A 26,962-nucleotide genomic window follows, 5' to 3' on the forward strand; every position below is an offset into this window, starting at 1 on the left:
GTGAAAATTCGTACATTTCCTCATCCATATTTTAACCGGGGGAGTTGTTATTTGCACTGGTACCATTGTTTAAGAAACATACAGTTAATAATATAAACTATGATACAGGACTAATACTAGACTATTATGTCATAACGACAAAGACTGCAAGATCATCCATCTGTACCTGACAGATCACTGGCTCTTATTCTGCTCACTAAAATGAACACTTGAAGTTTAATTAAGTTTTAAGTTTTTTTATTCTTTTGTATTATTTGTAAATGCCGATAACTGCAACCGTAGCTCTAGAAAAACTCAGTCACTCATCAATGTGGAAAACCTTTGAAGCTCTTAAAACCTTCATCTTTCACCTCAGAAGCAAAAAGAGATGCAACACAGGTCGTAGGTAGTATATGTCTGCAAACTGTTTGCAGTATATTACCTTGCAATGATTTGAAAAATTGTCTTTCTTATATGTTACCAGTGCCCACTTTCTACTTACCCATTCTTATGACCTACTACGCTATGTGGTTCAATACAGTTTCTATTTTCCATCCATTCTCTGTCATTCCTCTCTGCAGTCCTTCCTCTGCATCATCTCCACCTCTCCTCCTTATCCAACAGCGACTGATTATTCTTTCACTGAAGAGCTTAAAAACCCTGTGTCGCTGTCTGACATCAGCTTAAAAACCGTCTATGGAACGCACACAAACACACCAATGCAATTACACGCTAGGTCAGAGAGCATTAACTTCTCAAACACGATTGCAACATGAACACATACACCAGCAGGCGAGCAGTTATGCTGTGATATGCATCCAGTGTGAATATAAAAAGTTTATTGATACTTCACAGGTAAAATTCTATTCCAGCGTTATTCCCCCTTGATTTTATATGCATAGTCATGATGTATTCTATACATTCATCAATTTTATTTAAAAAAAACTTATCCAGTTAAGGGTTGTGGGGAGCTGGGAACTATTCCAGTTCACACTGGACAAGACTCAGAGCGCTCCCAGGGCAGGTGGCCACACAGACAGATGAATAAATTCACTTCGATATTCAATTCAGAGTCTCCATTACACCTCACCTTTATATCTTTATATTGTGTGAGAGAACCGTAGCACTGGAGGAAACACGCACAGAGATCACAAGGAGATGATGTAAATTCCAGACGGAGTTTGAGTCCAGGAAGTTCTTTATTATTAGAAATGACTTGGGACAGTTTGGCCATTTTCAAGTCTTTTTACAAGTTAAATCTACATTGTGCAAATTATTTTAAGTTTGCACTGATGTTGTGAATTTATGTGCGGTGCATAAGTATATGTAGTTTGACCACATGTGGAAAACACGTCATCATCGATTGTGTACAGCCATAGCCGGTGTCCTTTTCAGAAGTCATGCATAACTCACTTATATTTGACATAGGTATGTACAGGGAAACATAGAGATGATTGCAGGTGTTTGACATCAACAAAATCATTCTGAAAAACATGTGGCACCATCAAATGTCCTTTACATCATAAGGTTGTACATATGATTACCAGCTGTCAAAAAATAGTTAAGTATTCTTTAATTTAGAAATTTTAGAGGGACATACTGGTCCACATTTCTCAAAAGTATATTGTATTTATTGCACTGACTTATGACGAAAGAATTTTATTGCAACACTCACAGGTAGTCAGGTCACTCTTTCTTAGTGATTCGTATCTTAAGAGGTTCTTCTACAGTAATTATGATGATAATTACTTAAGCAATTACCCGACAATGTTAAACATTGTATAAGACAGGACAATAACAATGAGAATGCAGAGAATAATGGGCACAACGGCAGACAGAAGACGGCCGTGAAGAGATAAGCTGTAGGTAGCGGCAAGTCAAACCATGGCACAGGAGAGGAGGAAAAACGGGAAGAAGAGGAGAGCAGATGTGATAATCATGTCTGGGAAAATAAAACAGCAATGGAGAATAGAAGACTGGATAACAACACTGCATGCACACTGAAAGGCCAAGAAAAGGGAGGGACGGGGATATGTGGGTAAGTCATGTGAGGAAACGGACAGCTGAGGGCTAGAAATGATGGATGATGATGGAATCCCAGAGAAGAGCAAGAGGCAGAAATGGAGAAAGACGACAGCCCAGAGTTTGATGTGAAAGAGCTGCAGGAAGAATAATTCCCATACTAATTTAAGTGGGTTACACAGACAGACAGAAGTAGACAAAGAGAGAGAGAAAGAGGCAGGACAAAGACAAATGTGTCATTTAAAGAAGCTGATGAGCGGCTGGAGGAAAAGTCCCAGAGTTCCCAGCACACACACTGTCACAAAAACCCACAGGAAGATCCTGTCGATGACCATGGCGACGTACTTCCAGTCATCCTCCACCTGGGGAGAGGAAGGACGAGAATTTAGATGTGTGTAGAAGTAGAAAAAAGACAAAATATCTAGGGCACACAAATTCATGAACTAGCACCGCTCTCTCTCTTTTCCCTAAAAGACTTGAAGCGACCTTTGCTTAATGGTAATTGTGAAATCTCGAGCAGTGGCACAAACTGTCACATTCACTGTATGTCACTGTGTCAACACCAGAGCTGTATGGCTATGAGGAGTGTGCGTGTTTATGTGGAAGATATAGGCTGAAAGGCCCATCAGTGTTTACGACCATGCATCTGGCCGTTGTTTGAGTTTATACAATATGTGTGTGTGTGTGTGTGTGTGTGTGTGTGTGTGTGTGTGTGTGTGTGTGTCTGTGTGTATATATATGCTATTGCACGTATTCCTTGATCAGTCAGGTGTGAACAATACGATCACGGCTGCACTGACCATAATGCCATTGTCTGCCTATAGAGGAGCCGGTATGGCTATTCTACATGCCTCAAAGAAAAGATGGAGCTGAGGCAACAAGCATATCAGGACCATCCAGAGTGCGAAGGAGGCAGAAGCAAAGCCCTGCATCTGCAACAAACAAGCAGCTTTACAGTCCCTTTTTAGCTCCGTCTAAATGGTTTCTACACCATTTACTAAGCTAGGTAGACATTCACACACTGCAGAGATAACACACATGCCGTATAGCTTTGTTGTGTGTGTGTGTGTTTGTGTGTGTATGTGTGTGTGTGTGTGTGTGTGTGCGCGTGTTTGTATGTGGGCTGGGTGCATTGTGAAGACAAAATCTATTCACACCATTCTATTGGTGGGAGGGGAATGTTTATTTTAGTGTTAAGACTTGATTTTAGGTTAGGACCAGGTCATGGTTAAGGTACGACTTGAGATTAAACATCTCAGAATTATAGTTAAGGTTTGGTTAGGCCTCTGTGATGGCTCTCTGGTTTTGCTATGGCCTCAAGATTGTGTCATTCCCTCATCTTATGCTTGTGTTTGTGTCTCCCTTTAGGAGCTAGTAAGAGGTGTATGCAACAATAATACTTTAATACAATAATAATACTATTGTCTTTTTTATTCGACACATTCTTCTTCTTCGTCAAAAACCTGCCGCCTACATGACACACAATGAAACTCAGCTGCCAACACTTCAGTCAGAGGCTCAGGTGTCTTAAGCTAATAGTGCATAATAACAGCCTCGAGCTACTAGCCTCAAGCAGAGATGAGGAGCAGCTACAGATGTCTGGTGGGCTCTCTTCTGTCTATCTCTACAAACCCAGATTTTACTCACTGCACACATGGGGATTTTCACTGTTAATCACACTTTTATAGTATTATTAGACCTTCTGCTGAAAGATGGTTTAAGTCTAATGGGAAGATGCAATCTACTGCTATCATTCCCAAAATAAACGAACAACAATAACAACATTTCTATATTTCTAGGGCAAGTAGATTTTCTCCAGTCATTTTGCAGAAAAAAAACAGAGACAGCTACAATTGTTTAGTTGCTTACGTACCTCTTTGGCTTTGTTGCGAGTTCTCATGTTCTCCGCAATGTACTTCACGCTCTCGATGGCCTGCTTGATCTCTGGTGACACCACAGAGAAGGCAACAACAGCGTTGACAGGCGACGGGGCATTCAGAGGCCTCGGAACCTTGGGCGGCCCCGATTCCTGGGGTCCCTGGGTCTGGGGTGCCTGGGGTGCCTGGGGAGGAGGAGGGGGCACCATCGGGGGAGGGACAGGAGTCGGCACCTCCTTGCCTCTGTAGGGGCACCTCCTGTTCATATCCCGGTTCATCTCGCCATACTCCACACAGTTCATGGAGCCACCAGCTGAGGAGGCCCCTCCTCCCCCCGCACCACCATCCAGCGGTGGACAGGCTACACCCCCCGTTATACCTCCAACACTGACACCTCCTGTGCCACTTCCTCCTCCTATGCTATTCTTTCTCTTCTTTTTTCCTCCGCTGCTCCCTCCTCCTCCTCCTCCTCCTCCTGTTCCTGCTGTAATAGCAGGGGAGGAGCAGCCCTGGTCGATAGGACGCCTCATCAGCATCACCCTGGGCAGCACCCCAAGGAACACAGCCCTGACCCACTCTGGCATTGTGTGAGTCATAGGGGTGCGGTAGTGGACGTTCAGCACAAAGACAGTGATGACGATGCTGAGCGTGACAAAAATCATGGTAAACAGGAGGTACTCGCCGATCAGAGGGATGACAAGTGACGTTGACGGGATGGTCTCGGTGATGACCAGCAGGAACACAGTGAGGGAGAGGAGGACGGAGATGCACAGGGTGACCTTCTCGCCACAGTCAGACGGGAGGTAGAACACCAACACTGTGAGGAAGGAGATGAGGAGGCAGGGGATGATGAGGTTGATGGTGTAGAAGAGCGGCAGGCGGCGGATGTAGAAGGAGTAGGTGATGTCTGGGTAGATCTCCTCACAGCAGTTATACTTGATGTCATGCTTGTATCCCGGTGCATCGATGATCTCCCACTCTCCACTTTCCCAGAAGTCTTTCAGGTTTACCTGCAGAAATGCCAATGGAAAAAGTTATTTTTAGGTTTCACAGTTTCTGTTTATGAAATTCAAAATCCAGTTAGTTTATTTAAAGTTATTTTTTGGGCAGTTTTTGCCTTTATTCATATAGGGACAGTGAGAGAGTGACAGTAAAGTCGGGGAGAGAGATGGCCGCATGCGGTAAGGACTGAGCCTAAGTTGTACGCGCTCTACCAGCTGAGCCACCGGGGCAACAGTTCGACATGTTCAGAAGTTGGCATAAGTTTGTAAACTGTGATGCCTCATTAAATGTTTTCTGACAACAAAATGAGGGGGATTTAATTTTTTGCCCAAATCGAGGAAATTATAAAAAAAGGTAATTTGGCTTAGTACTAAAATGTTCCTGCTAACAATTTTATAATTACAAAGATAAAATACAAGTTCCACAAAAAAGCAAAATATTATATGCAAATATTTCATAATAAAACTGCTAGAATAAAAGTTAGAATAAAATTGCTAATAGCCAGGATTTTCTCCCCTGTGACCTAGAAAGACCCACTGACCTTTGAGCCAATGAGCACCAGGTCGATCTTTGCCTTGTCGTACGTCCAGGAGCCAAACTTCATAGAACAGTTCTGGTAGTCAAAGGGGAAATAGGTGATGTCCATGGGGCAAGATGATTTGAAAATAGCTGGAGGAATCCAAGTGATGGTGCCATCAAACTTCAGCAGAGCCTTGGTTTTGTCCTCTACAAGGAAATCACCTACGGCACTGTGAGAGAGAGTTTTCAGGGAGATGTAAATGTCATTTCACTTAGAGGCCATTAAAGCATTTACCTCAAAAAGGTCAAGAGATGGTCAGCATAAATAAACAGCATTAGAAGAATAAGAATAAGATGTTAACTTATGAAAATTTTAGAGGGCTAACTACTGTACATCATGGTACTACTGCCAAAGCCACCTGATGGGGTTTATATGTGGTTGCCTATGACGGGTGATGTCTATTTAAAGCCTATTTACATCTTACCGTCTGTTAGCAAAACTTACTTGTTGTACAGAACAATGTCTGGCCTCCAAATCTTATTGGAGGGAACTCGTATGAACTCAATCCCATCATATTCAACAGGGGCCCATCTCAGTTTGTAGTCATTCCACACCTGAAAGATGAAACTTAGTGTAAATCACTGTTGTACAAATAATCTGACAGACATCGCATGTAGGATGAATATCACTCACATGTCTCAGCCACAGATTGGTTTCCATAATCTGATTCACCTCATCCTGTGAGGACGGAAAAGGGTGAATTAGTCATCAGAGCAAAAGGAACTTAGATGAATGGATGAGCCACGTGCTTTTATAAAACATCTTATTTCTTTGGTTAGAGACAATTAGCTATTCTTACCACTTTGACCAGTTGAGATATGGAGACCTCAAACTCCACTGTGACTGGATCAGATACATTCTCCACTGGTCGGATGAACTGGTTGTACCTCCGGAACAACCTCCGAAACAATCTGTCCTCCGCTTTAGATGAAAAGCAGTCTAATGAAACAGAGAAGAGGAAGAGGAGGAAATGGAAGAAGAAGATGATGAGCAATTACAATGGCATAAAGGCACTGACAGAGGGGGAAACAGTTATTAAACATTTAATTTACTGTGTTTAAATTCGGGTGTTGAGATGCCCTCCAAGACCATAACTGCAAGAAAATTGAACCTGACTTCAACATTACTAAAAGGTCAGTCACTCAAAATAATTTAACATTAGTGTCTTCTAAACAAAATATGATTGTTTTTGATGATTGTTATGCTCTTATGATAGTTGCACTCTTTCACAGGACATTGCCTCAATGTTTTTTCTTTCACTTTCTAGCTCCAGCAGACAGACGAAGCAACACACATCCCTAGATCAAATCGTTCCCCATGATCACAGAAAGCATATTTTTTCCCAGCCACTAGTGATATTTAGGTGTGCAGATAGTTTTACTTTATATTCTGAAGTTTTGAGAGAAAAGCTCCTGGGAGTTCAGGGCACAAATAAACCCAAGCCTTGGAGTGAGTGGAAAAATGGAAAATACAGTTTGTTTTAGTTTGATGTAGGTGAAATGACCCTTTAACTGTTTAATCGATGTCTCTTTGCTCTGGATGCTGTGAGGGATCGGATCGAAGAGTGTTATGAGAGGCATTTCAGCTGCGTGTTTAAACAGTGAAGGCAAAGCCTAAAAGCTTTTAGCAGATCTCCAAACACAAAATGCTTTAAGCAAAAAAAGGAATGACGTGTCCCTGAGCGTGTTTGTGCCCTTTGTCAGGATGGATTGAAGGTCATATCGTGGGCAACTGCCACTAGAAACCCTGATGCCTCGGATGGCGCATAGACCCACGCCTGTCCAAGCAGAAAATGTTGCCTCTCTTGGGACAGCACACACTCACACCACCAGCACAACCTCAGAAACACTGTGCCACCTCTTTCTTCTGGTTAACTAAACACAGGATAACAACAGAACTTAGCTATTTCCATGTTGGCCACTGAGACAGTGTTAGTGTGCCCCTTGGATTTTGAACTGACTGGTTGATTTTGCTCAAGCACAAACACTTTTTTTTTTCAAAGCAGAGACCAACCTCTGTAGCTTTCAAGTCAAGAAGTGGCGCACATATTATTCAACACAGTCCCAAACCATCAAACTTGCACTTAGCGAGCTGCATGAACCATTTTAGAGATGGAAGAGGGCAAATGGGCCACAACCCATATACACACAAATAGCCACATTCACTGAAAAGGTTTGTTTCCTTGACAACATCTAAATAAAACATGGGACACTTTCTGTCTGTGCGAGTCAGTTAACTCTCTACAAACCAGAAGCATGTAAAACTGGTTCACAAATTTACAGTGACATTTCCCCATCTGCTTACTCTTCATAATTTACATCATTATCATCTCTTAATAATTTGTGTGTCACATCTCATCACTAAAACTGGTGCAAAGGGGAACAACTGAAATACTGTGTAGGTTAGGCTACCTACAAGTTTGCTTTAGAGGCAGTCTTGATGATCAAAAACTGATCAAAATATGTACTGAAAATACAAACTGCAATTACTAATTGCAGGGTATTACTGTAAACTAGTTCACCAAAGTAAGCATGCTTAGAGTGTAAGCGCAGTAAAGTAGGTGGTTCGTGTTGTTTTCTATAGAGATATATGTAGCCCTAGGTTGTTTTAATACACCCTGGCCTTATTGTAATAATAATTTGAGATGGTAAAAGTTAATATTGTGTTTCAAGATGAGTGTATTTTGATTGAGGTTTTGAGTTTGATATGAAGAATGAGTGTATCACTTTAAATAGATAGGTTGCAGAGTAAATACATGTGCTTCTGTGTGTTACCTTGTGGGGGAGAGAGCACAACTTACCTTGTTTATTTTATTTTAAAGGTGATTGGCTGTTTGTAAAGTCATGTGATTTTGCTGTGTTGTAATTGGAAAAGGGGCGGGACAAATAGAAAAAAGGGAGCGAGAGCGCAAAAAAGACGAGGAGCAGGAGGAGAGCTGTAGCGGCAGAAAAAGAAGAAACGGGATGTAAAAAGAGTTGTAAAAGTATAAGTTTTGGAGTTGTCGTAACAGTTGAGGCTGTAGAAAATAGAGTCTAAAACTGAGAGACAATTGTTCATGTGAAGCGCCGGAGGAAAAAAGGTATTTCTCCTGCTAGCTGCAAAAGTTCGTCTTCAGGAGGAGCTTTAGGAGTCCACCTGCGGCCGTGTCTGTTTCCCGAGGGAGAAAGGACATTTTTCTTCATGTCAGCTAAGGACCACTAGTGGAGGGAGCGAGACGGTTTGGTCTGCCTGGTTGGTGGATCTGGAGCATGCAACCTGCGAGTTTTCAGCTCGGCTACTGCTTCAACTCGGCTAGTGTTTCTGCACATCATTCTCTTCCCGCCACCCTACAGACACTGTGACTCGAACTCTGCTATAAACTGTGAGTATTCGCCATTGTTTTTGCTCGGCTAGAGTGAAGCGGCTACCTGTTTTGGCCTCTACGATCCCGAGTTCCTACAGGCCTGCAACGTGGGGTTATTTCTTTACTTGACATTTTTGCCGGCTTGTGTGAGTGTGAGTGTGTGAGTGTGTGGGCCCATTAGTCTAACCTATTATATTTCACTGTTAAACAAAAGGTATTTCATAGATATGTGTGTTATAGGTTGAATTAAAAACAAAGGAAATATTTCATTATACTGAGATAAGAATTGTTAAAAGAGTAAAGGTCATTTAAAAGTTGTGAAAGTATATCCTCCTGGAGGGTCGTTATTTTCGTTTTAGTTAATAAATGTATCTAATGTGAGAGAAGTTGTTTGTGATACCTAGTAGTTATAATACATAATTTATGGTAAGAAGTCCAGGTAAAAAGGAAAAGAGTTTAATTTTGAGTCACTGATTTTAAAGGGCTTAATTAAAAAACACAAGGGGGAAATAAAAGTAATGAACACAGGGCCCTGCCTATGGTAAAGGTAAAGAAAGGGTTACATAAAATGGAGGCACCGCTGGGATATTTCCCTGTAATTTTTGCCCTTTAAAGTAGTATTTTTCTGACTAGAAAGAATAAACATAAGTAATATTGACAATGAGCGCTCCTGTTGATACCCAGTTGGCATCTGAGCTTAGTAGCTGGTGCAGTGATGCAGGCTTAGACTCAAACCATGCTTTTGTATTACATGACGTACCTAATGACGCTGACAAATCAGCTATTGAAGGTGCTGCTCTCATGGTGAAGGCTTTCGGAAGAGTGAGAGTGAAAGACAAACTAAGTGACACGAAGACAGGCACCAGCCTAGTGCTCTGTGAATGCAGTGAATATATAAAGCCCGACAGCATACCTCCCTATTTGAAACCAGAAAATGGAGGTTCATGGAAAGTCACTCTCTTTACTGCACCTGAGAGCCCTGATGATGATTTTCTAGACAAACTCAACAAACTAATGGCATCTCAGGGAAAAAATCTAAAGGATATTCATGCTTTGATACCTCCAGAGTCTCCAAATGAGAATTCACCGGAATCTATCATCCGAGCTGTAGGAGACCTGCTTGGAAAGACCATGAAACCAACAAATGAGAACAATGCATTTCGACGCCTTCGGATGTTCTCTGGTAACCTTCCCACACCTGCTGGTGAGGAGAGTCTTGATCACTGGCTTGAACAAGCCCGCCTGATGATTGAGGAGTGCGACTGCTCAGCTAGGGAGAAACGAAAGAGGATTGTTGAGAGCCTAAAGGGACCGGCTTTGGAAATAATTCAGGCTGTTCGGCTAAACGACCCAGATGCTGGTCCAGAATGCTGTATTGAGGCTTTAGAAAGTGCTTTTGGAACACCTGAGTCTGGTGAAGATTTGTACTTTGCTTTCAGGAGCATGTATCAGCAGCCAAGTGAAAAGTTGTCAGACTTTCTGAGAAGGCTTGAACGCTCACTGACGAAAGTAGTACAAAAAGGAGGTCTTCTTCCCCAGAGAGCAGACCGCGCACGCATTGACCAAGTCATCAGAGGTGCTACAGAATCAGATATAATGCTATTAAATCTGAGACTGAGAGAACGGAAAGAGAAACCCCCCACATTCTTAAAGCTACTAAGTGAGATTCGTGAGGAGGAAGAATATGAGATTGCACGACGCAAGCTAAACACCACAGTAAGACAGGTAAAAACCTGTGAAGAAATGACACCCAAAGCTACTGACATCCAAGCCCTAAAAGCAGAAGTCAAAGAGCTACGTGCTGAACTTGGTGGGTTAAGGAACAAGCAGCAAGAGGCATCCACTGAGTTAAAGTCACACTCAAATAAGAAAGCTGCAGACTCCAAAACCGACTCTGGAGAGGTGCAGATGTTAAGGCAGCAGGTGCAACAGTTGCAACACCAGTTGACTGTATTGTCTGTGTCTCACAGTTCAGGGACAGCTGATCCTAAACACAAAAATGGGAGAGCCAGCAGAGCAGAAAAACCTAATGCAACAAAAGACTCAGAAAGCTACTTTTGCTATAGATGTGGAGGAGATGGTCACATTGCCACACGCTGCATGGCTCCTGAGAACCACTCCAAAGTAATTCAGAAATTACTCAGTGCTCTTCGTAAAAGTAAGGAGGAAAAAGGGACACCGAAGGGTTCAGCTGAAGCCAAGGAGGTTGTTTCAATCAGGAAAGGTTCAGTTGACACTTCTCAATTGAGTGGCTTACCAGAAGGGCTGGTTGGTCCAGCTCAGATGACTACAGTGAAAATTGAGGGACAACCAAGCAGAGTCCTCTTAGATAGTGGCTCTAGAGTCACAATCATATTTGAGAGCTGGTATTCCCAGTTCCTCTCCCATGTCCCCATCCAGCCACTCACAAACCTCGCTATATGGGGCTTGAGTAATGACAACTACCCCTACAAAGGTTATGTGGCAGTTGAGCTGGAGCTCCCCCTTAAATCTAGGGGAGTGGAAGAGAAGGTCTCCGTGTTGGCTTTAATATGCCCAGATCCACAGAGCCCCGATCCAGTTCCTGTCATCATTGGCACCAACTGTAAGAAATTACGTGCCTTACAAAAACATTGTGATGAAATTGACCAAGGCTGTGTGCACACTCTGAGAATAAACACTCTCCCAACAAAAAAGCCCCCATCATCTTTAACCTCCCCAGCGGACGTTGTTGGTCAAGTCAAGTGGCAAGGACCTGGGCCTCTCACAATCCCACCCGGAGGGGTGCACTATGCCACATGCAAAGTGGAGCAGTATCATCCTATGGAAAAGAGTATTCTCATGGTGGAGGCTGATGAAACAACAGGCCTTCCAAACGGTGTGCTGGTGCCGCCGGTTGTACTGCCACCTTCTGCCATGGACGTCAATGGTTTCTCATTACTGCTGAGGAATGAAACTGAAAAAGAGACAACTCTCCCCTCTGGAACGGTGCTTGCTCAAGTGTACCTTGTGGACAGTGTCACTGAATTGAAGAAGAACTCGACTCACACAAAGTCCATTGACCCCAAGCTTTTCAGTTTTGGAGAGTCACCCATCCCTGAAGCATATAAGACTCGGTTGGCCACAAAGCTTGCGGAGAGAGTTAATGTCTTCTCGCTGGAGGAGTGGGATGTGGGTCTAGCAAAAGGTGTCACACATAGCATTCGATTAAGAGATCCTCGTCCATTTAGAGAAAGATCTCACAGAATTGCGCCAGGTGACATTGAAGATGTTCGGTGTCATCTACAAGAACTCCTGGCAGCTGGCATAATCCAAGAATCACGTAGTCCGTATGCATCTCCTATTGTCATTGTACGAAAAAAGAATGGCAAGGTGAGAATGTGCATTGACTACCGACTGCTGAACTCCCGAACCATTCCAGACCAGTACACTATGCCGCGTATAGATGATGTGCTTGACTGTCTAACAGGGAGCAAATGGTTCTCTGTGCTGGATTTGAGAAGCGGTTACTACCAGGTGGAAATGGCTGAAGAAGACAAGGAAAAAACAGCCTTCCTTTGTCCCCTGGGTTTTTTCCAGTTTGAGAGAATGCCTCAAGGTATCACGGGTGCTCCAGCAACCTTCCAGAGGTTAATGGAGAAAGCTGTTGGGGACATGAACCTGATGCAAGTTCTTGTGTACCTTGATGACCTCATAGTGTTTGGAAAAACACTGGAGGAGCATGAGGAACGCCTCCTCAAGGTCCTGGATCGGTTGGAGGAATTTGGTCTCAAGCTCTCCATTGACAAGTGCCTCCTTTGCCAACCCCAGGTTAAGTTTTTAGGACACATAGTCTCTGCCTCTGGTGTGGCGACAGATTCTGAGAAAGTATGCGCAGTCACCCAGTGGAAAAAACCAGCGGACCTAAAGTCCCTACAGTCCTTTCTGGGTTTCTGTGGATACTATCGACGGTTCATTCAGAATTACTCTGCAATAGTCCGCCCACTTACAGAACTAACCAAAGGATACCCCCCCACGCAACAAAAAAAGAAAGATATCAACCAGAAAAACTATTTCAAAGTTTCTGAGCCGTTCAAAGAACGCTGGACCTCTGCGTGTGATGATGCTTTCCACCTAATCATTGAGAAACTTACAAACGCACCAGTCCTGGCTTTTGCAGATCCAACCAAGCCCTACGTTCTGCATGTCGATGCAAGTCTAAACGGGCTTGGGGCAGTGCTGAACCAAGATTATCCGGAAGGGCTACGCCCAGTTGCCTTCGCCAGCCGCAAATTGAGCCCATCTGAACGCAACTATCCTATTCACCAGCTAGAATTTCTAGCATTGAAATGGGCAATAGTCAATAAGTTTCATGACTACTTGTATGGGGCCCAATTCACAGTACGCACAGATAATAATCCGCTCACTTATGTATTGACAACCGCCAGGCTTAATGCTGTGGGATACCGGTGGCTAGCTGATCTCTCCACTTATAACTTCAGTGTTCAGTACAAGCCGGGTCGTGAAAATATTGATGCTGACTTGCTCTCAAGACATCAGCGGGAGACCGAGGATGGATGGGTAGATATCCCACCCTCGGGAGTCAAAGCTCTTTGTCGTCTGGTTAATGTGAGTGACACATACGAGCACACCCTTAGATGTGTTGACCAGCTGGGTGTTTCCCCTGAAGCCATTCCAGATACCTATGCCTACCTCACTCAAATAGAAATAAGTCCGCTTGAACAGCTGTCCATCAAAGAGCTGATAGCGGCGCAGAGCTCAGACCCGGACATCAGTGTGGTAAAGGAGCAAATCGAGAAGGGCAAAGATGTTCTATCCTCTAAACATTCAAACTCCAATGTTTCTCTGATGTTAAGAGAAGGCGCTAAACTCAAGTTAAAGCGTGGCCTCTTGTGTAGAGTCATTAAAAGATCGTCAGGAAAAGATGTGAGCCAGCTGGTTTTGCCTGCTCAATACCGACCTATGGTATTTAGGGCCATGCATGATGACATTGGTCATCTCGGCATGGAGCGAACCACAGAGCTTATCAAGGACCGTTTTTATTGGCCTAAAATGGCCTCGGACATTGCCATGTACATCCAGAACTGTGGAAGGTGTGTAGCAAGGAAGTCAATCCCAAAAAGAGCTGCCCCTTTACAGCAAATTACAAGTACTGGTCCTTTAGATTTGCTCTGTATGGACTTTCTTGCCATCGAGCCTGATTCCAAGGGCATAGCAAATGTGCTGGTCGTCACTGATCATTACACTAGGTATGCTCAGGCATTTCCTACAAAAGATCAGAAAGCTCTAACTGTAGCAAAAGTCCTTGTTGAAAAGTTCTTCGTACACTATGGACTGCCAGCTCGCATCCACTCCGATCAAGGTCGGGATTTCGAGAGTAAGGTCATAAAAGAGCTCTTAACTATGCTTGGCATCCGCAAATCAAGAACCTCGCCATATCATCCTCAGGGTGACCCTCAGCCTGAAAGATTCAATCGAACTTTATTGTCCATGCTAGGGACCCTTGATCCAGCCAAGAAGTCAAAATGGAGCCAACATGTAAGCTTGCTAGTGCATGCTTATAACAGCACAAGAAATGACGCCACAGGGTACTCGCCCTATTTTCTAATGTATGGCAGAGAGGCCAGACTTCCAGTCGACTTGTGCTTTGGTGTTGGATCAGAGGATGTTGATGGTCTACAGCATCACCACTATGTGGCTAACATGAGAGAAGAACTAAGGAAAGCTTACCAGCTAGCAGTTGATGCAGCATCCAAAAACCATGAACGAAATAAGAGACTGTATGATATGAGAGTCAGAAATCAGATCCTGGAGAAAGGTGATCGGGTTCTGGTTCGGAATCTTGGCATCACCGGAAAACACAAGCTGCAGGACAGATGGAATTCACTCCCCTATGTAGTCCTGGCCCAGTTACCCAATCTCCCTGTGTATCGTGTAAAACCAGAGAGGGGGACAGGCATTGTGAAGACTATGCATAGAGACCACTTGCTGCCTATTGGTTACTTAGTGAGGATGTCCACTCTACCCGAGAGGAAAGCACAAATGAGTAAACCAGTGACTCGGGCACAGAAAGCAAGCAAGGACAGTGAAAGTCAGACACAAAGATCAGAGCCTCTCAGTCCAGAGGACTGGAATTCAGAGTCTGAAGGAGAAGAAGGATATTACTTGCCCCAGTGGACGCTTGATAACTGCCTGGGAACGCAAGGTCTGGAATTTGAGCAAAGAGATGTTGTAGTCTCACAAGACACTGATGTTAGTGCTGATTCCAGTAGTCATGAGTTACCTGCAGAGGAGGACACTGTAGTTGAATCTCAGGAAGCAACAGAGCAATTGAGAGAATGTTCACCTTCACTCCGAGACTCTGTGGCGGACACAGAGCTAGGAGAGGGAGACGTCCCTGTACCTAGCACCTCGGCTGTGAGTGTTGATTCCTCCCTTGACTCCCGTGCTAGAAGAGAGGTGAAACCTGTCCTACGCCTCAGCTATGACCAACTTGGAGAGCCTACAGACAGACCTGTGACTATAACTTATAAAGGCATGGTGATTCAAATTAGCTTTGATACATAAACTAATTGGAACACTACAAGTAACTTTTCGACACTACTCCTAAATTCCATTTTGGAAGTCATACACATAATTCTAGTATTTAAAAGCATTGTTGATAAGTCTTATGAGGACATTCAGACGTTTAAATGGGGGAGGATGTAGCCCTAGGTTGTTTTAATACACCCTGGCCTTATTGTAATAATAATTTGAGATGGTAAAAGTTAATATTGTGTTTCAAGATGAGTGTATTTTGATTGAGGTTTTGAGTTTGATATGAAGAATGAGTGTATCACTTTAAATAGATAGGTTGCAGAGTAAATACATGTGCTTCTGTGTGTTACCTTGTGGGGGAGAGAGCACAACTTACCTTGTTTATTTTATTTTAAAGGTGATTGGCTGTTTGTAAAGTCATGTGATTTTGCTGTGTTGTAATTGGAAAAGGGGCGGGACAAATAGAAAAAAGGGAGCGAGAGCGCAAAAAAGACGAGGAGCAGGAGGAGAGCTGTAGCGGCAGAAAAAGAAGAAACGGGATGTAAAAAGAGTTGTAAAAGTATAAGTTTTGGAGTTGTCGTAACAGTTGAGGCTGTAGAAAATAGAGTCTAAAACTGAGAGACAATTGTTCATGTGAAGCGCCGGAGGAAAAAAGGTATTTCTCCTGCTAGCTGCAAAAGTTCGTCTTCAGGAGGAGCTTTAGGAGTCCACCTGCGGCCGTGTCTGTTTCCCGAGGGAGAAAGGACATTTTTCTTCATGTCAGCTAAGGACCACTAGTGGAGGGAGCGAGACGGTTTGGTCTGCCTGGTTGGTGGATCTGGAGCATGCAACCTGCGAGTTTTCAGCTCGGCTACTGCTTCAACTCGGCTAGTGTTTCTGCACATCATTCTCTTCCCGCCACCCTACAGACACTGTGACTCGAACTCTGCTATAAACTGTGAGTATTCGCCATTGTTTTTGCTCGGCTAGAGTGAAGCGGCTACCTGTTTTGGCCTCTACGATCCCGAGTTCCTACAGGCCTGCAACGTGGGGTTATTTCTTTACTTGACATTTTTGCCGGCTTGTGTGAGTGTGAGTGTGTGAGTGTGTGGGCCCATTAGTCTAACCTATTATATTTCACTGTTAAACAAAAGGTATTTCATAGATATGTGTGTTATAGGTTGAATTAAAAACAAAGGAAATATTTCATTATACTGAGATAAGAATTGTTAAAAGAGTAAAGGTCATTTAAAAGTTGTGAAAGTATATCCTCCTGGAGGGTCGTTATTTTCGTTTTAGTTAATAAATGTATCTAATGTGAGAGAAGTTGTTTGTGATACCTAGTAGTTATAATACATAATTTATGGTAAGAAGTCCAGGTAAAAAGGAAAAGAGTTTAATTTTGAGTCACTGATTTTAAAGGGCTTAATTAAAAAACACAAGGGGGAAATAAAAGTAATGAACACAGGGCCCTGCCTATGGTAAAGGTAAAGAAAGGGTTACATATAGATTTTGAAAATGAGAATGTATGTAGACCTCGGACCAAGGATGGTGCTTTCATAAAATATAATTTTTGAAGACCCTATAAGCTCAAACAAGTATTTCATTTTCACTGCCTGTAGAGCCACAAAGCAGCTCTTCCATTTATTGCTGTTGGGAGTACACTTAGATGGATATCTTGCAGACGTACATATCAGATTACAGTCTGTGCAGTTCCTCATTTTAGGAGACTTGTCCGTTTGCTCTATGTTCACAAATCTGACTTGCTAAGGCCAAGGGGAAATAACAGTCTGAATTGAATTTTATCCCTCGTTGGTTTATTTTAGGGGCTATCTAAATCTGAAGCATGTCAACAAATGTTACAGCCTAACAATAAATTTATAGAAACACTGTGAAAACACGTCTTCGACCATTTATACAGTACAATTAGTACAGTACAGTTCATTTTAAATTACAGGGGACTAACACATCTTTGGGGTAGACTAAAAATTCAATCTCTAAAACACACAGCACTTATATAATCACAACATCTGGTGCACATAAAACGATGAACAAACACAAACACACATACGACTCCAGACAATATTTAGTCCCACGTAAAGGTCAAAACAGGAACAGAATGCTGCAGCAAATGGGAAAGTATGCAATGACTTAATTTATTACACTTACAACTAAACTTAAATCTTTATCACTGCCTCCTCTAAATCCATGGTGAGGTGTAAGAGTCACTCAATTTCAAATTCAGATAAGAGCACATATGGCAGTGTGCAGACCAGTGGAGGCTGAAGCCATTCAAGTCCACTGAGATAAATGAAAATCAGGTCGTGCAGCTTTTCTTTTTTTTTTTTTTCATAACCCCAAACATTTTCAGCTGCATTGCTTTCATCAGTCTGATGAACCAAAGACATCTGGGGTAGTAAATCTGAAAAAAAGTTCAGTTGATTTAATTACAGTCAAGTTAATTTCAACATGAATTGTTTTAATACAAAACTATCCCAAGATGTTGACTAAAAAAAAAACTGGAACAGGTCAGATCTAGATCCAATACTCTAGTGTATGGGTAAAAAGTTATGTTATATTATAGTGGCTTCAAAACTGTTAAGAAGTTTTCTGAGGTCACTGGCAGAGGCGAGCCGAGTCTTAAAGCTTAATGAAAATGCCTCTCTGGAGAGACACTTGTGTAATTTCAGCTCTTGGTACCTGCCTTAAAAACTGCCCGCTGCTCCCTGATTCGCTGCTCCTGCCAGAACCTTGTTTAAGCCTCTAATTGGGCGGGGGGTCACCAGGGCAATTAAAATCAGTCAATTAATTGGACCTTTTGTTCACTGTGACAAAAAATAAAAAAATAAAGCCAATCATTTTTTTCTTCATCTGTTGGCACAGTCACTCCGTTAATTCCCTTCTTTGTTCTGCCACTGAAGATCTTAAGTACCCCTAATCTAAAGGAAGTTAATTATAACCTTTGCACTTTCACCTCAGTTGCACTCAACTTTTACTATTTGCCACACTCCAAGGCATTTAATGTAAGGATTCATTTTTGTGGCAAATGAGTGCATAATGAGTGTACATGTGAAAGTAACAGACAGTGAGTGATAAAAACATTTATGATGAAAGATGATTTATGAAGATCAAGCCTTCCTTTCAGTAAATATACACTACCTCTTGCAGCGGTCAAGTTACAGTTGAATTCCAGGGCACATGTAATTTCACCTTTCCGCTGGGGACCATACATTTCATCCATCCAATAGTTGGTGAGATATTTAAGTTTGGACTTAAGTGGTGGATCCACCAACACTTCCATCCCTAGAGTCTCACCACTAGCATGGCTAAAAACTGACTGTTAAGATTGTCACAAACTGCTCCAGAAGTCATTAACAAAATGTGTCTTGTCTTTTCTCCGCTCACTTTCTCAAGTCATTGTGGACAAAACTGTCTTTGCCTCAGATGATGAACATCACATCAAATCAACTTGACAGTCATGTTTCATTTCACCAGACATGTGCTATTTCCTTTCCCAGTCTTTGTGACATTGCTCTAACAAAGTGACAAGCCTTTGTTCTGACATGGATGAAGCCAAGTCAAGCAGTCATGCATTTCACCTTTAAATAGCCACATTGATTTAGAATTAGCAAGCCAAACAGTGAGTCTGTCTCTCGTGACTACAGGAGCCTAAAGCTGCAGAAAGAGCCGTGGCCTGTCTTTGATCAGGCATGTGCTTAACAGGATGAGCCTGGGAGCGAGTGGTGGACACTCCAAAGGAACTAATTACCCTCCAATAATACGCTGCCGACAGTGTGTGCGAGTGCATGGAAAAGAGATATGAAGAAAGAGAGTGAGAGAGTGGAGGGAAGAGATAGGAGGAGAAAAGTGACAGGGAGAACAAGCCGACAAAAGCTAGATAGAGTGTCTCTGCTCTCAAGGGTTTTTGATGGCCTGACCGTGACTGAATGACGCACAAGAGGATCCACGCTGATTACTGCATGTGCTTTGACTATCCCATCAAGTATATGGTGCATGCTATAACCCATGTATGTTTTCATGTATGAGGGCTTGCCTATTTATGTTTATGTGTGTGTGTGTGTGTGTGTATATGTGCCATGTTCCTATTTATGAACAGTATGTCCATTCACCTTTGATTTGACTCACTCTGAACAGCATATGATTTTTTTTCACTGATGCATGAAATTCAATAGTTCTTTGCTTCCATGATTTCATCTGAGAAGATGTACTTGTTGGAGTTTTGAGGTCAGATTCTTTTTATATGTTATAAGAAAATGCAAGTAAATTCCAATTTTTACAAAAAAAATTTAAAAAAGAGGACATCCTGTGAGGCAATAGTGTCTTAAGTAGCCCAATCCAATAATATGTTTATTAAAAATAATCTGAACAAAACTTAAGCATGTGAAGCCTTTAATGTCAGGATCTAACGATCAGAACAATAATGGCCCTACATAACAGGCGTGGGATGTTGGGAACTAAAATGCTCATTTTATATTGTGTATTGTGTCATAGTGGAACCTGACTTTTTCACATGACTCCGCTATTGGCCAGATGTTGGTCCATGTTTAATATGCTTTATTTATTGATGCCATTATAAAATTTCCACTATATCTTATATTCATTCAGTCACAGTGAGCTATGTTTTTAGTGGCATATAAACGCGTGGCTTCATGTTTCCTCGCGGAAAAATTATTCAAAGTGCCCATCCAATAAAAAAAAAGAAAAAAATATATTGTGTGGCCCAGCATAACACTTGCCACTTGCCTTGCTACATTTATCAAATAGAGAGCAAAGTGGCACTCATCCCCTAGAACTCAAAAGATCAAAGGAGATCTGGGCTGTCATGGCTTTGAGAAAGAGTGGCCCTAAGTTGCCAATATTAGAAATGTAATTAAGAAATTAATGAGTCTGAAAAAGAACAAAAAACTCAGACACTGTTTGCATCATTTGAAATCATCCAGTGAATTCATCCACAGCTGGGATGAATGAGAAAGACGGCCAGGCTGCTCACCAGGAGAAGGGGAGATGGGAGAGAGAGGGAGGTTCGACTACTCTATCAGATATAAAACTCAATACTCAACATTTCAACTGAAAAGTTCAATGACACGTGTTTTCATGTGACTTGCAGATACTTAACAGCTGTGGTGACCATATGTTCAGTTTTAAAAGCAGCTACAGTCGGCGCATTTAGAGAAGTGCTTTATTGCAACAGGAGATGGAAATGCAACGGCGTATTGTATTGGACTCAGAAAAACAGTTTCGACGTGGTGTCTGTGCAGTGGGAGGTCGCAGTGCTTTTCACAGAGCTGCAGTCACAGCTGCAGGTAATTGACTAATCAGTACTAATGTCTATTTATTTCCCAGTGAGGCAGTGAGGCTGGAGCTCGCCTGTTGATCAGGCACGGCAGAAGCAACGACTCCATCAGTATTAAGTTAAGATTTTGAAAACTTCTTTGCTGTTGGCTTTCCAGGATGAGTATATTCTCTCTAAGTGTTGGCATATTCCTCAGTCTGATAAATCTTTTAATAATCTATCATCCCCCAAGGTTCACATACAGGAGGGCTAAAATTTGGAGGATAGGCTTATGAAGGCAGAAGTTCAAACAAGCAGAAGACAGGTATTTATTCCAGGGTGTTACCCCTGTAGAAACTGCAGATCTTGCAGTTATATTAGTTCAAACTCCAACATTTCTTGCGTATACATCAGCAGGACATACAACATTACATCATCATAACCTGAAATTCCTGGGAAAAAAATCCTGCAGTTATTTTAGTCATGTCCTTGTAAAATGCTCTATGTTGTAAAACAACAAGGAAATTAGGAATTCACCTCAGTGACCATAGGAGCTTTGTTAAGAGGTGTGATGTCAATTCACCAGCAGCAAGCAATTTTATGGAAAAAGGAAATAAATACACACACACAGAAAATTGAATATCTGCTGTGCACTCGTAGTGATACCAAACAACCAAGAGGTGTGCGAAGAACTCTGAGACATCTTTTAGAGTGTGAAACACACAACGTAACTACAGTGCAGTCGTTTAGAACATTAAGAATGGCTTTCCTATAATATAATTTTTACACTCCACAGAACAGGCCCTTCTCCTGGTTTAGCTGTTTAGGCTTAAATTTCTGATTATCTTCAGGGAAGATAAGAAGCTGCTAAAAAAGATCGAGTTATGAGAAAATTAACCATTTTCTCATCTTCAGCCCGACCTTCACCTTCAGCCCTGAGTACTAAGACAGCAATGAAATAATGGATACAAGTGGATAAAATGACTTAATGACTATGTTACTCTTCAAAGCATTGTTAAGAACTGAGAGGCAGCAGGAGTTACTTCTGCTCTTCCTGCAAGGAGTCACTCTAGATGGAAGATGACAGTTTCCTGCCTCTGGAGAGAGGAAGTCTCTGGGGTATGCCCAGGACATGCTGGAGAGATTACATTTACTGACAAGTTCTCAAGATCCATCAAAGTCACAAGTGAAGGATGCTTAGCTGTGTTTTCCACAGCCATGGACAAGTGAATGGAAAATGGATGAATGGAGGGTTTACTACTGGTCGATTCTGAGCTGGAGGCTATGACATACACACTGGAACATATCATGTTGTAGTAAAGGGAAGTTACAGTATTTCTCGCCATCACAGTTGAGCAGTTTGTTTGAACCTAAGGTAACTGCCAGCAAGGACTTTGATGAATGCATTAGGGCAACTGGTGAGAGTGTCACCACTGGGTGAAGGCAAAGCCTAACCTGGTGATCGTCGTACATGACACCAGGCTTGTTTCATTTCTTATAAGTACACAGAGATGAAGTTCAAACTGAAGAGTTCAACACAACGACTGCAGACAACCCAAATGCAACAACCGCTGTGGCTTGGAAACATTAGGGCGATTGAATCATCTGTTAACTATCAAAGTTTAAATTTGTTGAGCCAAGACTTGTGTAAAAAAATGTACTGAGCTACTGCAAAACATGCCGATAAAGATCTGACATGATTTGAGGGTCTAATTTAAGTTGGGATAGTAAATAATAAATAATGCACTGGCATGAAAGGTCTGTAATACCTTGCTTTGTCTGCATTATCATTTTGAGTGTTTAGGACACTTGACAAACATGATACAAAAAAACCCCAACAAATCACAAGCGAAAAAGAAGCCAGCTGATAGAAAATAATGCGTGGTATGAAAGAAGAATGGGGAAAGCAAAGCTAGCGAAAAATGTTTGGAAATCCTTGTCCTCCATATGAGGCATCTTGCCCAACCTCATCTCTAGCTTTCTATTTCTCACCCTCTCTCACTCCATCCTAAAGCGTGACTCAGTTCATTGCCAGCACTGGAGACCAGGATGTCCCAGAGGAATCAGGCAGCAAGGCTGTCTGGAGGAGGATGTCTGTGAAAAAGAGAAAGTGTGTGTGGTGGTGGTTGTGGTGGTGGCGGTTGGAGGGGGAGTATGATGGTCTAAGCCAATCCATGGGGGGGTGGAATAAGGCCTCTGCATCTGCCTGTGGTGGTCACACAATATGTGTGCAATGGAAGGAGCGGGCGGGGGGGGGGGGTTTGGTTGCAATAATCACATGACAATCGTGTTAAGAGGATCCTCAAGCCACCACACAGTCCTTAAGCCACACACACACACATACATGCGCGCACACATGCGCACACACACTGATCGCCTGTCAGACTTTAATGCAACTATATTGCTTCTGGGAGAGAAACCAGAGAGCTGTTCTGTAGTTCCAAGCTCAGAAGAGCATTTAAGTCTGGCAGAGGAGCAAATATGCTTGATGATGCTGCAATGCAAGCAGAACAGTCGATACAAGCAGACTTAGATAAAAGCTACAGAGGCTTAATATAAACCATTTTGAATACTGGTGAAAGAAACATTCGATTTTTTTCCCCTTCGTTGGCCACGCTGCAACCTCCATTGATCTAAAACATTCAGTTGTGATTCAGTTGAGTATATACATATACATATATATACGTATGTGTGTGTGTGTTTTTTTTTTATTATTAGCAGCCTGCACTTGCTGCTGTCTTGAAAATGTATATCCTCTTTATACTGTCAACATGCCGCCGCAGCCTATTAAAATGCACAGTAAAGTGAGATAAAGGGTCAAGCCTGAAACATAATGCGGATCAGATCAGAATAATGCAGACATGGCTTCTGCTGTAGATGATGCAAGCAAAAGGTGCTTTGGGGAAATGCATCATGCAATTTCACTAATTTTAATCTCAAACTTTAAGGACCCTATGCTGTCCTTAAAATGTTGTTGTGCACCACAGTCTATCCCAAAGGCTGTGACTTCATTTTGAATGTCATATATCCAACTACGAACCCCCTGCTGTACATATCTCTCACTCCTTGCCTCCAAGCCACTCCAACCAGATTCTATTTTTGACTAAAACGCCCAAATCCTATGGACTGCAGAATCAGCATTTCCTCTGTTATGGGGACAAATCACTCGATCCTGGATGGCAGAAGACAATACCTTCTGTAGCCCACTAATCAGACCCCCACTGGGAGTGTGTGTGTGTGTGTCAATGTGTGTTTTTCACACACTTATCTGCATACACAGCCCCTGTTCAGAATCATACAAAACCCCCCACAGCCAATGAGGGATTGAGGGAAGGAGGTGGAGGACAGAGTGGGGGGAGAAGAGGAAGGTGAGGGAAAAATCCTTTCATTTTTCTGGCTTTTAGTTAAGTGAACCACCTCTTACTAGCAAGGATACAAAGTTGATTTCCTCTCACTTGAGCAAAAATCTCCTCTGCTGTGAGAGTATTAACACTGTTATCCCTTTTTGTCCCTTTTGAATTTTGCCCAGTTCAAGGGCAAAGCGACAAAGCAGTCCACTGTGGCAAATCCATCCAGCTGAAGAGAATGACAGAGTGAGGCAGAGAAAGAGTGAAGTGAGGTAAGTCTGCATCAAGTTACAGGATGTGTGAAGCCAGTGTCTTTCACATGATGACTGAAGCGTGACAATGCGAAGACACTTAGTGCTGCTCCCACGGGTCGACTGAGAGTACCACATCTGGGACATGCTCGCTGTTACACTCAAGAAGTCACAACATTTTCCTACAACATAGCTTGGATTCAATCTATAGCCAGAATAATCACACCTCCTACAGTCTCTGCTGTATCTCCTAGGTCAGTCCCAAGTAAAGTATCTGTTAGTTTAAGGTAAAATGAAGAAGACTTGGGTGTTTAATATGAGCAGCAATACCTATTGTGTCTGAACAAAACGAGAAACATGCCACTTATAGGCAACTGCCCTTAAAAAGTACATATTTGATGAAAACTCAGTTAAAAACTGAATCTGACATCTGTATGGTTCCTGAAAAACGTATGAAAATAGCTTTTTTTAAATGTGCAGAGTAACAGCCAAGTAGACAAAGCAAGATAGCTAGCTACTGTATATCAAGTGAAAGCTAGCTGGGGAGAATGACAGCTAAAGCCCGCCTTAGCTAAAGCTAAAACTAAATTATTTATGCAGATGTTTTCCTCATAGCTCTTGTCTGTAATTGCAAAAAAGTTTTCTGAATTTAATGGACATAAATATAGGTAGGCCTAATTCAGTTTGTTATTTGTTATTTCACATAACCGCTAATTAAATGAGGCTGGTCAAGGAATAAAACCCAAACCAAAGCTAACTAGCTTAGCTGAGTATCAGGAGCTAGTGAAATTAATATGATTTGGTGTCGTTATGCTACTTTAAATTAAAATTTTAAATGTGTTAATTTATAAATAGATTTTTTCAAATCATCTTATATAACAACAACAAAACAGAGACACTTTAATTCCTATTAATTATTGTCCTTAAATAGTCAGTTCATTTACTTAAACAATACAGTGGATAAGAAAGCTGAAATTGTTATATAGATGTTAGATGATAGACTGTTTTTCAGCCTAAAGATGCATAAAATGAAACCATTACATCTGCTTCAACTTTACTGCCTCTGTAGATAACTATTTCTGCATTTGTAGGACAGAAACTTAAACTTCAGCAACAGAGCATCCACAGAAAAACACATTAAAGTACAGCCCACAATCCAGTGAGCACTTTGAGCAAATATGCTGCCAAAAAATATTTACCACTTTAAAGCAAGTTATTGATCCTACACATAGACAGATAGGCTCCCCATTAGGCTGTGGTGCTCCCATCTGTAAAGAAAACTCCTCTTTGTGGATGTGAATGACATGAAATTCAGATTAAAATTACCATTCAGTTACACAGCATAACACAGCATAAAAGTTTTGCTGTGAAGTGTTCATCTAGGCTTTGTTTTGCTCTGGGTCCCCTGGGAGCCACTCAAGGACCCCACTTCAGAATCTGCAGTTTTAAAACACACGGGATTTGGCAGCCGTACGTGAACTAAAGACCTTAGAAAATAAGAAATAGGCCATGGTTTTGGAAACACAAGGGAAGACGGAAGGAGACGAATCACACAGAGAACAAAACAAAATACAGACAATATGTGCCGAAGTGATCCAGCTGTGATTTAATGTCACAAAATACAGACATTAAATTATACTTTTCCTCACAGCTTCCACTGTAACTTTTCCTGCTTGTTAAACCACTGGCAACAATATGCCTGCTGAAATGCCCTTGAGTAAGACAATTAACCCCTACAGCTCCAGAGCCTATACTGTAATGCATTGTACCTAACCCTGACTTCTGACCTCTGTGGGTGGAGGGAGCACACATCCCTCTGCACATCTGGAAGACTCAGGTATGAAATCAACACTGACAGTCAAGGAGCTGCTGTTGGAGAGAAATGTATGTCATCCATGCATTGGCTCGTTTTGTTCATGCATGAGTGCTTCACAGCAGCTTCAGGGGCACCATCACCATAGCAGATCATCATGTCCTGAGAAAACTGAACCCTGTGTGCATGTTAAAGTATCTTGTTTGAATTATTCCGTGCATACAGATCCGATTAGAGGCCCTCACCACATAGCCTATAGAATAGGAGTGACTCTACAAGTTTTGAGATCATATAGGATATTTAGAGGGTGGGTTGGTGGGGGGGGGGTGAAGGGGTGGGGGTGGGGTTCCTGCACTCTCAGAATGAATTGAAAAGAATGTCATTAGTTATCATCAAGATGCCTCGAAGGAAAGGTTACCTGAAAATACTGGTTTTCTCGGGCTTTACTCTCTGGATTTGGGATAAAAATCTGTTTGTTTTCGCTGATTTTTCTCTCAGACGCACAAGGGAAGTTCACCTGAGGTGGTAAAACTGATTTCACAGGCAAGGTCAAGAACTGCTCACAGGTCTTATCAGATAAAGTGACGGTATAAAGTAACGAGTACAATGGTACTTTTTGCGTTGCGAGTCCAGCACCGATCCAGGGCGCGCAGTGTCTTACCTTGCGCTGCGACGAGCACCAGCAGGAGCACGTTTGTTAGTTTCCCGGGGAAATTCATCGATACATCGACGCTTGGAGACGCTCCCTGCGGATAAAATATGATGCTGATGAGGGAAGTCTTGTCAGTAACCCACTACAGGCGTCTGCGAAGCCTCAAGATTAGAGCAACATTTTTCCTTTGCGCTCCGGAGCGTGGAGAGGTTGGACTCGCGGTGCGCCCTCCCGACATGGACAACTTCTGCACGTACCGCCTCCCTCCTCCCTCCGTCCGTCCCCGTGTCCCACACTCCCACCCACTC

General features: G+C 42.4%; 1 protein-coding gene across 1 annotated transcript; it reads right to left on the reverse strand.

Moving 5' to 3' along the window:
• Positions 1-1,045: 1,045 nt before the first annotated feature.
• LOC130173090 (neuronal acetylcholine receptor subunit alpha-3-like) lies at positions 1,046-26,962 on the reverse strand. Its single transcript, XM_056382016.1, has 7 exons — positions 26,664-26,962; positions 6,260-6,399; positions 6,094-6,138; positions 5,905-6,014; positions 5,422-5,629; positions 3,875-4,888; positions 1,046-2,363 (listed from the first exon to the last, which is right to left on the reverse strand). Exons 1-7 carry the CDS (start codon positions 26,719-26,721, stop codon positions 2,238-2,240), a joined length of 1,701 nt encoding a protein of 566 aa, XP_056237991.1. The 5' UTR covers positions 26,722-26,962; the 3' UTR covers positions 1,046-2,237.

Source organism: Seriola aureovittata, chromosome 8 (genome assembly GCF_021018895.1).
Source record: "Seriola aureovittata isolate HTS-2021-v1 ecotype China chromosome 8, ASM2101889v1, whole genome shotgun sequence".
Lineage (NCBI taxonomy): Eukaryota > Metazoa > Chordata > Actinopteri > Carangiformes > Carangidae > Seriola > Seriola aureovittata.